Genomic DNA, 16,718 nt, shown 5'->3' with positions numbered 1-16,718 from the left:
TCCATTGGCACATGAGCAATATTTGGATCTTAATGTTTTTTCTTCTACTGTATGGAGAATGGAGTCGGTGGTATGTTATACTTTTGGGTTTTACCTAATACCTACTGAAATATGTGATAAGTGCTTTGAACCACCTTTCAGTTGTTAAGAAATACATCTTACCATCATTTCTTTGTTGAAAAAATAAACTGATTCTTGTTACTATATTAACAGCTGTATTATTTTTCTTTATTTTTTGCTTCCTTTTGCTGACTTTCATTTTTAAGAAGTCTCATAGAAATTTGCCTTTTGGAGAACAATTCATAAAGGACACCCCTCACCCTATATTTATCAAGTTACCGGCATCCAGTAATTTTTGCTTTTTAGGAAATTCAGTGGTTATTATGTACTCCCTAGGGCACTTTTCTTTTTTATCTGTAACACTATGACCAGATCTTATCTTGCTCTGAATTAGATCCTTTAGTTCTTGTCATATTTTGTTTCCACTATGCCACAATATAAAGAATGGTACTTTGCATTTTAAAAATTACATCCTCGCTACTACAAAACTGCTATGCAAATGGTTTCTGATGCGTTAATTTCCCTACTGGGTTTCAAATGTTTGCTGTCTTCATCATTGTAATAAAACTGAGTTCACTCAGAAGTGTGAGAGGGAATTAAAATAAAGCTTAAAGGGATTATACCTGGTTCTGGTTTCACTCTCACGCAGTCCAACTTTCCATGTGTGCAAGAGCTGTGAGAAAGAGAAGGGAATTATGTTTGCTTCAAATCATAGTTAGTTACATGGAGAGCTGCTTCTATCTTGCCATACATCCAGTCTTTCCTATGGAATCTGGAATACTGAAATTCCACCTTGTGGCCAGAGATAGAAAGTGTCCTTTCAACAGAACCGTGTATATTGTTTGCATATAATTTCTGCGATAGCTGTCCAGAAAACAAACAAGCTTGTGCCTTATGCTAAGACAATGCCACCCAGTCAGTTTGTCGACATAGATTATTACACTTAAAAAGTTTCTTCTGTAATATTATTCGTTTCACCAGCATTCCTCATTTTAAGTACAGGGAATATTAAACTGGTAGACTTTTTTAATCTGGAAGAAACCTTTTAAATTCAGGGAGAAAATATGGCTAATTGAGTTAGTTGACTGGATTAAAGAAAGACTTCTATACAAAGACAATCCTAAAAATTCATGAGTAATTGTGATTTTCACACTGAAAATTCTTAAACGGGGAGAGAAACTCATTTGACTTGACTAGACTCCATAAAATATATATGATTCCATGATTGCCAGTGTCTAGCCCCAGGGTTTTGTTAAAGAACCTCTTACCATATGACTCCATTGTCGTGAACAACCTCTCCAGAAGGTAGCACAGATCCTTTGTAATAACAAGGACAGCTAGTAGCGGGCACGCATTTGCCATTTTCATCCATGTAAGTTCCATTTGCACAGGTGCAGCCATCAACTGGAGTGAACTTGATGTTGCATGTGACATCGGGCTCACTCAAAGATCGGCAAGTGGGTTGGCAGGAATTGACAACATAGCTGTACGTCAGGGATTTGGGGCATGAGGTTATGGCTTGAGAGAGTAAAATAAAGTAAGTTACATTCATAGCTTATTTAATGATGGCTATAAATGCCAAATTTTGGATATATTGTGTATGATAGATCCTGTATGTCCACAGATTAAAACTGAATGGATGAAATTCTGCAGTGAGGTCAACAGTAATGTAATTTACATGTCTTTTGTACTTCTACTACAAAATTTACCCCCACATTACAATCTCGGACGGGTACACTAGAGAACCCCATTGCTGTCAATGAGGTTTCTTCAGTTTAAACAAGTGGAGAATTTAACCCATATTAATTTGTACAGTTTATTTTTTCTGTTTGTTTATTTTCCTCCTTCCACCATCAGTATATTAAAGTAATAAAACTGGAAGCATCCTAATTATATTAAATCGACAGTAAAAGCCTTATGCTCCCTGATATTTCCTTGGGACTTTCATTCAGTGTAGGCATGATTCTCATGAAGCATCTTCTTTAAGTAACTTCCTACTTATCGTTCATTATGTCCCCCGTTACTTATACCCCTTAGATTCTATAAGAGAATTGTTGATAGAACACCATCAAACTTTTGTTTAAGATTTGACTGGGAGAGCCCTGGATTTCTTGGAAACTGATATAAAGGGCCCACTGGCTGATCATTTTTAACCAGTGAATGGTTTTAAAACTTACTGCAGACATTGGTCCTCCATCCATTCAACAGGACTCCTTTGGCAGCACAGGCTCTGACATAGGTAGAGAGGGCAGCACACATACAGTCCTCACTCTTTTCACAGTTACAGGTGTCAAACAGACAGTTCTAGGAATACATATAAGACTCATTAGTAATCACTGAACTGCCCATCCAAAGAAATTTCCCTTTAAGTTTTTGCATTCACATGTCAAAATTACTGGCTCTATTTAGTCTTATAATGGATTATAGGGCCAAATTCTACCTTGATGTATTCACTTTGCAACCTATTGGACCAAATGGTGCTCTGATTTACCCCAGTATAGATTTGAAGTATGTCAATGGGTTTATTCTGGATTTTCATCAATGTAATTGACAACAGAATTTGGCCCATTAATGTCTGTATATTTATATCTGTATAAAAATCTAAGCATTTCCTTCTTTGCAGTCAGTTATCTAAGAGTGTTTCAGACACGCAAATTTAGATTACTTCCCCGCAAGGGAAATTACCCTGAGTACCTGCCAGAAAGATGCAATCCTTTACAAGGAAGTAAAATAGATGCCTGCAACTGTATTTTTATGTTCCTCCTTTTATTTGAGGGGAAAAAATAGTTTTACTATTTACATCAGATATTTACAATCAATGCAGTGTCATATACAAAGTGAAACAATTAAACTTATCTTCCTGATAGTGTAAAGAAAAATGCCTACTTAGAGAAGGAGTAGATTACATGAAATCAAATTACAGTTAAACGTTATTGTGGCCTGATGAACTTGTCAGAAGCAAATGGGTGTCTAAACCAGCTCCTCCTGTTTGGTATGTGTTTCTCTTGGCACTTGGTATCAGGGATCAGACTCTTATTGGTGCTATTATAAAGGTGAAAGAAATAACTAGCAAAGTACCGTGTGGTAAACATCTGGATTCACTGTTGAGTGGCATTCAGCAAAAGGTCCTTGAGTATCAGTCAGCAATCCACACCAGTGCTGAGCATATTTTTCTGTAAAAACAGAAAATGCTATGAATTCATGTTTCACTTTATGGGTTAAATTCTCTTCCCAGTTACATCACTGTAAGCCCGTTGTGTTCAGTGGAGTTGCAGAAGCATAACAAAGAGTAGAATTTGGCTCTGTATTTCTTCAAACACAAAAAACTGCCCACTCTCTTTGTACAGAAATATGAACGTGTCATAAACTGACTGAAGCTAAATCACAATGGCTGCCTTTGATTAAGCTGGTAAAACTTGAGCTGGTGTTTTGAAAAAGGAGATTTTCAATGTGGATTACCAATGGCTCAATTCATATTAGCAGCAGAAAGAGTGGCTTGTGGACCTTAAAAACTTAAGTTCTTTATTGGTTAGAACAGAAGATTGAGAGCCTTGAACCAATGAATTCTCAGTATGATTCATGACTCATTGTGTGGCACTGGGCAAGTTACATACAGTCCAAACATGCAAAGTTCTGAGCACACCACACCTTCTAGATGGCACTCAGCATCTTACAGGATGGAATGATAACCTCTTCAATGACTCAGTTTCCCCATATGCAAAATGGGAATCTTAACACTTCACTTCTTAACTCACAGAGCTATTGTGAGGCTCTAAAATACTCTATTAGTCTTAAGTATTATTATTATTTATTAAGAGAAAACCTCAGTCTTGTCTAACAGAAAATGGGTAGGCAAGATTGGATTAGTTAAAATGGGTCGCAGCATCCTGTTAATATTTCTTACAGTTAAATAATTGCTTTGTTTTTCAAGCTAATCTTCTTTTATGATTTAATTTTTAAAACCATCTATATGTAACATGGAATTTAGAATCTGAATTCATTTCTGCTACGTATTTTTGTCAGATTTGTTTAGTCTTCTAATTATAGAAGAAATATATTATTATAACAAACATACCATTTTCTATGCTGAGGGTACAGGGGTTCTCAAAGATGTTTTTGACATTAGGGCAATCACCCTGGATTTTCCAGGTATTGGCAAAAGCGGCTGCTGTTCCTTCCACTACACCACTTGTGGCTTTGAAATCATCTGTTTGGATATTGTTGAAGTTTCCACAAAGACCTTAGCGGGAAGCAGAAGGATTTTGAATCTCTCATACAAGATTAAAAGTAATTTCAATGAGTGAGGTCACAACCTGCTCCTTCCTGATTACACATCTTGTTCAAGACCCATGTCTCTGTGTTGCTGGTACAACCTTTGTACCTCTGAAAGCTTTCTCTCAGGACATTTTCCTGTGAATATCAGACTAATCTGGCTACTTTTCCTATCGCTATTTCAGGGGCCCTGCAGAACTCTTCAAAACCCACTGATTGGCTATGCTTTTGACTTCTGGGTCTGAAACACCACTACACTTTTATTTGATCAGAGTAAACATAACATAAAAGTAAAAATAGCATTCAGTGACCCTTCTACTTCTTACTCCCAGAGAGAAAGCTTAATTTTATAAAAGCTCAGCCGTGCTTCCTTTCCTGATCAAAAGTCTAAGTCTCTGACTCTCTCTGATCCTGCTGCCTGTCTCCCACCCAAACAAGCAGTCTGGGTGGTGCTTCTCCTCAGTAGGAAAGACACATATTAGATAAGTCCACTTACCACATGTCTGCCCTTTGTGGGATGGGTCCAAGTTTACAAAGAGTTGCATGATGGGTACAAGCTGGATCTGAACCTGAAGCCCAAAGTTTGTTTGTACAATGATGAAGAACGATGAAGGCCTGAAGATAGTGACATTGGCTATGGACAAAGAACACAATAAACCCATTTTTGTATGTGATCAAAAATCGAAACAACTGTCCATTATTTACAAAGATTCTCTTTATACTAAGCTTCTGCTACATGTAGTGTGAAGCTATCACTTGGAGAAAAAAAGGAGAGTTAATTTGAACTGGATCTAAAATCTGGTACAAAGTTAGTCTATTACTATTCTAGGTACCAAGCAGGCAGAACACGCCTCCAGTCTGGTAATTTCTTTGGAACAAGGAGAAGAACATGAATTTCTGTGTCCAAACAGACTTTGGCTCTGTGAGAATTACCTAACATGATATTGTCCTAGGATCCAATCTGGAAATACTCGATACACATACAGTACTTGTACTTCCTGTATATGTGGGGAAGAAACTAAGGAGGTCCAGATAGAGTGAAAGGCTGTAATGATGAACAATATTCATGAAAACAGGCAGAAGAGGCATAGGGCAACTTAATGGCTCAATCAGTTGTAGGCCTGGTTTTTGGGTCCCAGTGTATATCAGAATTTGCTTTTTACTCCTACAGTACTAGTTGGGTCTGGAAATATCAGCGTGATAGTGTATGTGTGTATAGAAGATGTTCTCTAATGGTTACATAACAATATCTGATTATCTCCAAACTGAAAAATGCTGAATGAGCAAAAACAATTATTTTAAAAATAAGAGGTTACTTCAGAATGTAACGGAGAGTATAAGCAAAGCACTAGGCTAGCCAAGTCAAAGTCCACGAATGCCACAGATGTCTCCTAAAAGAGCATACCTGCAGAGATGGGCAACTGGGTGTAGATCGTATTCACAAACACGCTGCCAGAAGGTTTGATCACAACAATCTGACAAGAAGAAAAAGACAGTGATTGGCAAGCAGGTTTAGGAACTGTTCAGCACTTTCCAAATATTTCATATCTAGTACTGTTCAAGATGAAGAAAAAGTCTGGACGCTTGATATAGTGAAAATCAACTTTTCAACACAACTTTTTTTGTTACTATACTATTTTCTATAATTGTTATAATTAGCAATTATTTAGAAAATCTGTATAAAATGTAAATGCCATAGAACTACCAGTATCTTGACTTCCATTGTCTGCACTGCAGTTTCTTTTTGCTTGATCAAGGTTATATCTTATTTGAACAGAAATCAATGCTGACTTCCTAGCTGCTGTGTTCTTTTTTGTGCATGCATCTACCCCAAACAATACATATGTGTGTTCGTTGGTACAGGATTTGGGATCAAGGACCATCCATGATCAAATATTTTTCCATCTGGGCACAACATAAGGCTGAACATAGTTCCTACTGCATCAGGAACAGAAGTTGTGGTGAGTCTAGTTGGTGATGGGTAACACTTTTTGCAAGCTACAGATCACTCACGTTTTTCTCTGGTCTTCAGTTTAAGCCCATCCTTCCCACCCACACCTACCTACCCAATAACTGTCCATTTTAAAAGCATTCAGGCCAAAGGTTGGGTATCTGTTTTTACTACGTACAGTTTGTCCTCCACCTATGCTGATGGCTACACCTTTCAGGCATGTCTCAGTGTCAGTTAGGCCACATTTGCGGACTTCTCCTAGAACAGTGAAGGAATCGCTGTCACAGAGCTGAAAAAAAGAAAAAACAAACCCATTAGGTGAAAAGGGATCAATATCAAATAACATTCTGGGTAAACTTGGTCATTGTAATTTTTGCTCATTCCTTCCCTTTGTCTCTCTTCCTCATATGCACACCCATTTACACTCACCAAAGTAAGCTGGCGTAAACACATGCAACACAATGAAAAGTGTCAGCTGACCAGGGCATTAAATACTTGAGGTACCCATGAGGAGATTTCAGGAGCCTTAATGTTCAGACATTCCTAGATTAGCAACAGATATTTTTGTGGCATTCTCTTTTCAGTTAAAATTTAACTTGACCTTACTGAAAGTGAGGTTGTTTTATCTCATAAAAAGGATTTCTAGCACACAGCTGTTAGGTGAGGAAAGATAATTCTTTGTGTGTGTGTTATTTTTAATATTAAGTCTTTATTACTTTTTTTACAGAAGTTATTATATATAAGTCAATGACAGTGGTATATAGGACCTGACTTTTGCAGTGACTCTGATGAACTTTCATTAGGGAACATAATAATTACTACCCCCATTCATTCCCACATCCTGTATTCCATATGTATCACAGTCCCCAGTTATTAAGTTATCTAAAATACACATTTTAGATCCTACTCCTGAATAGGAGTTCTTAGTCTTTTGCTCTGAGACTGAACAGTTATGCATGTATATTGGGAAAGGGTAATAGGAAAGCTGATAGTCAGTTTGCATGAGAACTATAAATGATGCTTCTGACATGAAGAACATTTAATCAAGGAAGGCAAACTGGGTGCAAACTGGATTAAGGGTGACAACGGAGGCAGAAAGGAGGGTTAACTTTACTCAGAAAGAAAAAATTACAAAACACAGGACAGAGGAGATTTATTTGAAAATGTATAGTAACCATCTGCAGGTTATATTGAGGGGGTCTGGAAAATGCAATGTAATTCATAAGCAAACCTCCCACCCCCTAAAAAATAGACATTCCTAATGTATTCAGCTACCTGATTAAGTCTTTGCATTCGTTTATTCTGGGCCTGTTCCAAAGCCCATTGAAGTCAATGGAAAGAATCCTATTAATTTCATTGGTCTTTGGATCAAGCCCCATGTTGAGACTTCCAGTAGCACTAATTAAGTTGCATCCTCTCTAGTTAAAGAATCTGCCTATACTAAGTTGCACTGGTAGTAAATGCTCAATTATAGTTACCTTCGTCAGGATATAGCTACAATCTCCAAAGAAGGAATAACGTTTCTCATCAAATGTGGAGATGTGGGAACCTCCTTCAATGGAGCAAGTCCCAGGGCAGGAAAGGCTGACACAACTCCACTGGCCTCCAGTACAGGTACTGAAAAAAAAGACAAGAGATGTTTGTTAAGCTTGAGTGACACAAGCTTAAGAAAAATGGGAGAAAATGGGGACAGATGACACCTTCATTTCCCCCCTGCTGTTTTTATCACTGTTTGCAAGTAGATTAACTGATATTGCATTGTGTCAAGTATTAGGGGGTAGCCATGTTAGCCTGTATCCACAAAAACAAGGAGGAGTCCGGTGGCACCTTAAAGACTAACAAATTTATTTGGACATAAGATTTCGTGGGTAAAAGGTAAAGTTACTCCCTTCTCTTCATGTGTCAGTATAATAATGCCCGCATCTGTAATTTTCACTCCATGCATCTGAAGAACTGGGTTTTTTACCCATGAAAGCTTATGCCCAAATTAATTTGTTAGTCTTTAAGGTGCCACCGGACTCCTCGTTGTTTTTTTGATATTGCATTAAAAACTCAAAATGAATAAGGGAAAGGCATCTCCGTCTTCATGGTAATGATGTTTTAACCTAAAGCTATTCATTGTAAATCTTTGGACCAAATTCAGCCCTTGTGAAAGTGGAAGCAATTCTATGGAATACCAAGGAATTTTTCTCATACTGAATTTGGACTCTTACCTTCATTAGCATGAGACAAAATTCAGAGCATGTTAAATAATTCTTTACAAATAATAGATTTTGGGTTTTTATATACATATACACATATACATACACTGAAGTAATATTTAAGCAGCTACGGGGAAGCCATCAATTCACATCCAGAAGCTGTTATATGTGTACACATAATTTCACTATCCATGTAATACACTGTGTCTTCAAATTTAAAATTGTGCTTATATAGAACATGCATATTTCATGCTGCAGTCCACCACTGGATTTACCATCAGATTAGCCCTGAATAAAGACTGGGAGTGGTTGGGTCATTACAAAACCTAAACTTAATTTCCCCAATACTAATTTCTCCCTACTGTTACTTACACCTTCTTGTCAACTGTCTGTAATGGGCCACTCTCTTACCACTTCAAAAGTTATTTTTCCTCCCTTGGTATCCTGCTGTTAATTGATTTATCTCGTTAGACTGACCTCACACTTGGTAAAGCAACCCCCATCCTTTCATGTATTTATACCTGCTCCTGTATTTTTCATTTCATGCATCTGATGAAGTGGGTTTTAGCCCACGAAAGCTTATGCCCAAATAAATTTGTTAGTCTCTAAGGCTAGGTCTACACTACAGCGGGGGTCTGACCTAAGATACGCAACTTCAGCTACGTGAATACCGTAGCTGAAGTTGCGTATTTTAGGTCGGCTTACCTGGCGGTGAGGACGCGGGAAAGTCGGCCGCTGCCGCGCTGCCGCCGACTCCGCTGCCGCCTCTTGCCGAGGTGGATTTCCGGAGTCGACGGCAGAGCGATCAGGGATCGATTTTTACCGCGTCTTCACTAGACGCGGTAAGTCGATCCCCGATAGACCGATTGCTATTAGACAAAGCCTAAGGTGCCACAAGGACTCCTCGTTGTTTTTGCTGATACAGACTAACACAGCTACCCCTCTGAAACCTGTCACTGGATTTATGTTACTGAGGGCTGATTTGAGCATTCAGTGACTGGATTTGATCATATTGTTAACGTGCCTGGGTTTGAAAATGAGATTACTCCTGTCTAAATTCAAGTTTTTGTTCTCGTGTACAGAAAGAAACCAAGGAGATAAACAACTTTAGTAAGTATTTTAAGCCAGAAGCTTCAGACTAATATATTCATTCCCAACCGCTGTGTAATCAGTGATTTCTTGCCCACTGCCAACAATTATTAGGTAATGCACAAAAAAAGGAAAAGATTTGACAAAAATAGTAGGTTACCATGAAGTGCACTGGGATGCAAAAGAAGCACCTGGACTATATGTTTCACCTTTGTAGGTACAGTGGCACTCACTGAGAGGGATACAGCCAGAGCTGTTAATGTCATCAGACACAGTTCCTAGAGGAAGAAATAGTAAGTTATTCACTTTGTCATGCTTTCCATGTTGTTTCGGAGCACAGCTGTAGAAGACATCGTAAAATATGTTGTGTTTCTTTTTTTATTACAGATGAAATGCAAAAATAAAAAGCATTGTAATAATGGAATCTCTGCTATCTACTGACTGCTGCGGCTGTGTAACCAATCAAAGAGTGGCGGAAATCCTAGAGCTCCTTCACTCTGTGATACTCTGGTAAGTGCCTTGGTGAGATGGGCCTCGCTGACTTGAATTGCAAGATGACAGAGTGACAGGATGTAATGGAGCAAACATCTATAAATTCACATGGGGACCCATTTGTAGTGTAAACACTATACACCCTAAAGCAAGCACATAGTAGTCTCAGGGAGACTAGTTAATTTATTCTGACAAGAGATGAGGACACGAGGGAGCACCACATGTGACCACACGTAGCATGGGCTGAAGAGCAGGGATGGGAAATATGATGAAGATGATAAATTCACTCCAGTCAGCAAATATTCTCAGCACGAGAACTTAGTTTGCATGGAGAGAGCAGGCAGTTACTGTACCTACAATTACAAATTAATGTCCATTTATCATGCATAATTCCTGAAAATGGCCTGATCTTACAAACTGCTGAGTGCTCCCAACTCCCAGTGTTTACAGAGGGAGAGGAGGACAGGCAGCACTCCACAGGAAATGTTCATCACCTTGCAGGATCAGGCTCAAAGTTGCTAATGTCAGGAAACATTTTTGTGGGCAAAAGGTGAGTAAATGTAATCTACTTATTGCACACAGTGGCTAAGGAAGCTGCCAGGTTTAGAGAGTTCCATCTCTAGTATGCTGTCATATACTAATTTCAGTCACTTTGTGGCACATCAGATGTATGTCCTGAATAACCCCCTGTCATCTGAAAGGGTGTTTCCATTAACATAGATAGAAACTATGTACATGTCTCAAGGAAAGAACATGGAACTTCCTGTAGCTGTGGAAAGAGCATTAAAAAGTATAATGTATCCTAGGAAAGCTGCTAAACCTGTACATGTAAATGTGCTGGTGCTTTTGAATATGAGAAAAAGAGATGAATATAAACTTACCTGGGGGGCAGACGCAGCCATCGGTACAGTGATCTTCACAGAGGGCTGACCTTTCAGGGTTGGTGCAGGTGTTAGCACAGGGGGAGCCACATTCCTCGTGCTGCATGTTATAAGGGCATGTTTTGTCTGAAAGTAGAATAAAGGATAAAGAGTTCTTAATTTACTCCCCATGTATTGACTTTTCTCATGTAAACCTTGGAGAGGTGACATCTGTATCTGATGATGAATTCCTTAGGAGATGTGCTGATATCTGCAATTTGTTATTGAGTCCTCTGGGGAATACTGGCATCCCCGGTCACTGCAAAATGTTTAAAACCTTTAATTCCTGTAAGGCCCTGATGCACTCAGGTTGAAATTGACTTCGTGAAAATTATGGTATATAGGCCTTTTGAAAGCTGTCCGCACAGGAGTAGATTTCACACTATTGGAATTTGTTGGTGACTAGTTGCAAGCATAGGAGAAAGCATCTTCTTGAGATACTTACTGCACAGTTCTTTAGTTCTCCAGTTCAGAGGTTGTCCACCAGCATGGGCGCACTGCCGGGAGTATTCAGCAAAGGTGTTACAGATGCAGAAATCACGCATAGACTCATCACAGCGGCACAAGTCTTGTACGCAAGAGTCAATGTAGTCTTGAACGTCCACCAGTGCATTGCAGCTCACAAATGCTTCACCAGTCAATACTCTCTGGCAGATAGCACTCTAGAAGTGAAAATAGTGGTTGTTAGAGCAACAGAGTTTACAAAATGCCAAAGAACTAATTTTTATTTAGATATTTTAAAGTATTTTGTTCCAAAGACATCCCATTTTCTTCATTTTGATTCATGTTATGTTTCCAAATTTCCCCCAAATTAATTCATTGATGTAAGAAGAGGGAGCAAAGATATTTCAATGAAAAACAAAATACTACAGAAAAGATCCTTACAAATTCATTTGAGCAATTTGAAAGAGAAGAAGATGTAGGATCCTCGCATTGCTCTGTGGGTCCATCCATCTTCTGCATATTCCCAAACTGCACGTCAGTCAGCTTGATGTCTGTAATAAGCAGTTAAAAAAAATATTATGGCACTTTTATTGGCTTTGAAAATGCAGTGCTAATTTTGTGTGGAGATTGACCCTTATGATGTTGCCCGTGGTAATCACCATGATAGCAAAAGGAAAGAGCGATGAAGAAAGTGTGAATAGCTGGCAAGTGTTTGGTGTTGAAATATTTAAAAAAAACAGGAAATCACTCGTTACAGCTTTATACCCTATGCCTACTATAAAAGTGTTAAATCAAAGGACATAAAATAGTGCATGTCAATATTAAACATCAGTGTAGTTTAATATTAAACGTCAGTATAGTTTCACAACTTATCTGTGGATCAATGTCCCATTCTATTGAAACAAATACTATTAAAGGAAAGAAAATCAAACCACAGTGCTTAATAATGTTGTTGTTACTTACTGTTTGACGTGAACTCATTGTAAATTGGAATGCCATTGAAGTCCCCACAAAGCCCACAGGTCTGATTGGCATATTTCTTATCCAGTTCCACCTAAAAAAATGGGGTAAGTGAGTTACACACAGAGTTAAAATTTACAGTGTATTCAATGTTAAGGATGGAATTCACCACTATCCAGAGGTTCACCACAAAGTCTATGTACAACATACATCCCACTTAGGTTTTCAAAATCAGTGGTGCATAGACATGGTGCTGGCCCTCGACACGGGGTGAAATTAAACCTAAATCAATGCAGTAGTTTGGTCAGACAGGTTTTTTTCATTAGATATGGGTGTTTGGGTGAACAGTATGATGGATTAAACTAAATCTGGTCTATTTTATAATAATTGATTTCTTATGATCACCGCAGGACTTCAGGATGGGAGTTGTGGCTACTTTGCTTCACTGCAGTCTCCTCCCCTGGTGGACTTCCCACTGCTGGAGTTCTGCACCGTTGTTTATGCTACTGAATGCCACAGGGGCTGTGAACATCAAAGCAGTGGTGTATTTAGTATCTGAGGAAGATTACATTTCACTAAAAAGATCTATTAGTGGCTTGGGGAGAATGGTGATTATAAACTGAGCTCTGAGAAAAGAAAGGAAATTGAAAGCATAATAGGGTAACACAATGCAATGAAAATGGATAAAAATCCCAAATCACCTAATCTCTGGCTCATAAAAGCCAGAATAATTTAAAAATAAGTATTCTTTGCAACATCTGGAATGTACACTTACCAGAAGGCCATCCAGTTGGTTCCACATGAAGACCAGGCCCATCTTGGCAGTGATTTTCAAATAGCCGCTACTTCTCTCTATCAGGATTCCTGACTGGCTGAAAGGCAGCTGAATTCTGGAGAGAGATCAAAGTGCAATTAAAGTAGGAGTACAGAATTTGACATCCAGTCTTTGAGACATTTTTAATTCAACTGAATAAGGAATTGGCTAGTAATACGCATTGCTAAATATGAACAGCACAAGTTTATAACAGTCTTGGAAACCTTCAGTTGGATAATCTCCTATGCAGTTGCTCTCCAAAGTGCTGTGGGGCCAGTGTTGTTTTCTGGTGCCATTCCTTTTCAGTACATCTATACATGATGTTTTAGTGTATAAAATGCAGGTCTGTCTGCTATATGATATAATTCAGACAGTGCTATGCCTGTCTGTTGTTTAACAAGTGCACGTCAAGTGCTCTGCTATTATTATTTTAAAGCCTTAAATAATATAGGACTAGCTTCTCTGGAGGGAATTTGTTCTTTTTTGTTCTTTCTTCATAACTAAGACTAGCTCAGTTGAAATGGCAGAGCTGGGATTGCTGGACTTCCCCACATGCAGTCTTGAAGGAACAAGATGAAAGGCTTTCTAGTGTAGAACTGGAATCACTGAGATACTTTCCCCCTTCACATTTACACTTGTGGCATCCTTCAGGAGGGAAGGCTCAGGACTCTTGTTCTTTTGCTAATATGTACTGTGTCTTTCTTTCTTTCTTTCTTTCTTTTCTGCTGCAGTGTCTGGCTTCTTGTATTCTTGATCTTGGATTTATTTAGGTATTTTGCTGTATTTGTTTTTATTCTACCTTTATTTTATGGCACCTAGAGGCCTCTAAATTACAACAGTAGAGTGGGGTCTGGAGTGCCCCTGAACTGCATGGCACATAAGTCAGGAGGTCATCTGTAAAGGTGGAATAAAGCTCAGCTCTGTACTCCCCTGTTTCTGCTACTGCTCTAAGAAGGGCCTATCCCCTTATGCTGTTTTAGAGCAGCCTGAGGGAATGAGACTGAAATAGGCATCCTTTCAAACAGGCCATTGGGGCAATATCAGTGGTGCCAATTTCATGAGATAATAAGACATCTGAACTTACGGGTTGCCATTGACCACAATGGAGTCTGAGGTCAGTTCAATCACCATTCCGTCAAGCTTCAGGGTGATATGGTTGATCACAGGAGAGCTTTCCAGCATAGTGCGCCTGATCTGGATGTTGAAGTCCTCATAGGCAGATTTGCAGTGGGATGCAAAGACATAGTTGCAGAGCCCGGGGAAGTGAAAGATGTCCCCATCAAAGGTCTTGAAGTGGAAGTTTCCCCAGGTGCTGCACACACGTCCATTGTGAGCAGGGTTGCCAGCTGTGGATTCAAAACAAGTTGTAGGACTGTACTGAAAATTCCAGTGTAAGTCCCTCTATTCACTCACTGGCTAATTCGTTTACATATTTATCCATCTATCTAAACAACAAACCCATTCTTTGTTTTATCTTCTCATCTAGCTATTTATTTATTTGTGTATATATCATTCATTCTGTTAACTTTTCTCTTTAGTCTATCCATCTCTTCACTTACCCTACAGTTCTGATCAATCTCTCATAAAGACATGGCATTTGTTTAACTTACGCTTTACAGGCAGCGTCGTTCTCAGTGGTTGGATGATTGTCACTTCTTGTGGTTTTGTTACTGGTACAGAAAAATCTAAGAAAAAGAAATACAATTATCACTAATTCAAAAGGCTCAGTAAACAAATTGGCAAACACAGATATGGATCTCCTAGCCTCATTAGTGGTTAAAGGTTTTTACTGCAAGTAATGCTCACTGGAAAATTTCCAAGGGAGTCTATTGATGGCTTAATGCCACTGCATCAAATTTTGGTTTCCAATGTAAACTGTCATTAATAGCTGGATCCTGCCAACCCTTCCTCAAGTCAGTAGTCCTTTCTCACACAAGGAGCCCAACTGAATCTGACCCCACCTGCCCAAAGTAGGTATCCGCAAGCTGATACCAATTTAATCCTTCATCTACGATAGGAACTATACAAAAAACCTCAGGCAACACAATGGAGATTAAAGTTATTCACAACCTTTGGCTCCCAGCATATGTAAAAGTGGAAAACTGTAGGAGGGTTTCAATGGTTGGGGTTGAGAAACCACAGCAGAACTTGTTTAGATCTCATATTCTTTTCTTAGCCGGAAGTACATGTATACACACACACTCACATACAGCCAACTTCAGGCAAACAACAAATTCTTGTAGAATTCTGCAAATCCTTAATCATGAACCTAGTGCTTTTTCACACAAGAACTCCCATTTGCAGGATCTGGCCCTAAATTTGCTGTGTTCATCCCTAGTATTTCTTCTTTGGTTCCAGTATTGAATGGATTTGAGATTCACAGAAGCTGCAATGTAGTTTCTCAACACCTACTTCTGAATCCTCACTACAGTTTTCCACTTGCATGTATACTGGGAGGCAAAGGTCAAGAATGGTTTTAATGTCCCTTAAAGCTCCTTCTGAGATTTTTTTTAAAGCTCCTGGAGTAAATGAAGGATGATATCTTTATTAATAAATTCATACATTTGAAAGCCAACAGGGACCTTTATGCTCCTGTAGCCTGATCTCCTGCATAACATGGCCCACACGGTATCACCCAGTGGTTGCTCCATCTAGACCAATGATTTGTGGTTGAAACAGAGCATCTCTTTTAGAAAGACAACTGGTCTTGATTTAAAGACTTCAAGGGATAGAGAGCCCACCATCTCCATTGATCAGTTGTTACAATGGTTAGTTACACTCAAGGTTAATAGTGTTTGCCATATTTCCAGTTTGAATTTGTCTACCTTCAGCTTCCAGCTGTTGGGTTTGTCAAGGTTGCTAATTTCAGATTAGGTTATGGTTCAGATTTTCAGGCTGATTAGTTAAATTATAGTGTAATAAATTTACTGGAGAAAGGAACAAGGGACATTTTGTTAGAATTTTTATACAACATGGCTTTTGTTCTGACAGCAGTGTTATACCAACAGCCAATACACATCCCTTATCTTATTACATGTAACTAATATGTTCCAACAAGCAGCATAATATATTTTATACACAAATCTGCACTATCTCTGGTGCATGTACTGCAATACTTTTCATTTTCTGCCTTTCATGAGTGATGCAGTTATCTCAATAGAATGAAAAAGAGTACTTTTTATTACCGATTATCAAATATCTTTGTGATACACATGTACACACACACACCTCATAAAATACACCTTGTAAATTTGCAATATGTACCTATTACGTAATTATAGATTAGATAATTGTGTAGCTTCAATGGGCCAGATCCTCAGCTGGTGCAAATCAGCATAGCCCCACTGACTTCAATGGAGTTTCACCAATTTACACCAGCTGAGGATCTGGCCCTACAGTACCAATTCCAGGGAGCTGAACATTGTGTATAGAGAATTGTTCCTCTCCCTTCATTTAAAGGCATAGTACACTTTAATCACTCTATGTCTATTGCAATGAGTTTCTAAGACAACATT

The 16,718-nt window shown here is 38.7% G+C and overlaps 1 protein-coding gene across 1 annotated transcript in view; it reads right to left on the bottom strand.

Annotated features, from left to right (window-relative positions):
* MUC5AC (mucin 5AC, oligomeric mucus/gel-forming) overlaps positions 1 to 16,718 on the bottom strand; it is a 53,584-nt gene that overhangs the window by 33,206 nt on the left and 3,660 nt on the right. Inside the window, exons 3-19 of the mRNA XM_065402609.1 lie at positions 14,814 to 14,888; positions 14,288 to 14,549; positions 13,165 to 13,279; positions 12,393 to 12,483; positions 11,871 to 11,980; positions 11,431 to 11,647; positions 10,947 to 11,072; positions 9,734 to 9,851; positions 7,762 to 7,900; positions 6,462 to 6,572; positions 5,738 to 5,807; positions 4,829 to 4,966; positions 4,136 to 4,300; positions 3,139 to 3,233; positions 2,238 to 2,364; positions 1,329 to 1,578; positions 684 to 733 (exon numbers count right to left, since the gene is read on the bottom strand). Of these exons, the coding sequence (XP_065258681.1) occupies positions 684 to 733; positions 1,329 to 1,578; positions 2,238 to 2,364; positions 3,139 to 3,233; positions 4,136 to 4,300; positions 4,829 to 4,966; positions 5,738 to 5,807; positions 6,462 to 6,572; positions 7,762 to 7,900; positions 9,734 to 9,851; positions 10,947 to 11,072; positions 11,431 to 11,647; positions 11,871 to 11,980; positions 12,393 to 12,483; positions 13,165 to 13,279; positions 14,288 to 14,549; positions 14,814 to 14,888 (2,259 nt within the window). The remainder of the gene's footprint in view (positions 1 to 683; positions 734 to 1,328; positions 1,579 to 2,237; positions 2,365 to 3,138; positions 3,234 to 4,135; positions 4,301 to 4,828; positions 4,967 to 5,737; positions 5,808 to 6,461; positions 6,573 to 7,761; positions 7,901 to 9,733; positions 9,852 to 10,946; positions 11,073 to 11,430; positions 11,648 to 11,870; positions 11,981 to 12,392; positions 12,484 to 13,164; positions 13,280 to 14,287; positions 14,550 to 14,813; positions 14,889 to 16,718) is intronic.

This window comes from Emys orbicularis, chromosome 4 (assembly GCF_028017835.1).
Source record: "Emys orbicularis isolate rEmyOrb1 chromosome 4, rEmyOrb1.hap1, whole genome shotgun sequence".
In the NCBI taxonomy this organism is placed as follows: Eukaryota; Metazoa; Chordata; order Testudines; family Emydidae; genus Emys; species Emys orbicularis.
Note: the sequence above shows the minus strand (reverse complement) of the source record. Positions and strands in the feature narration are given on the sequence as shown.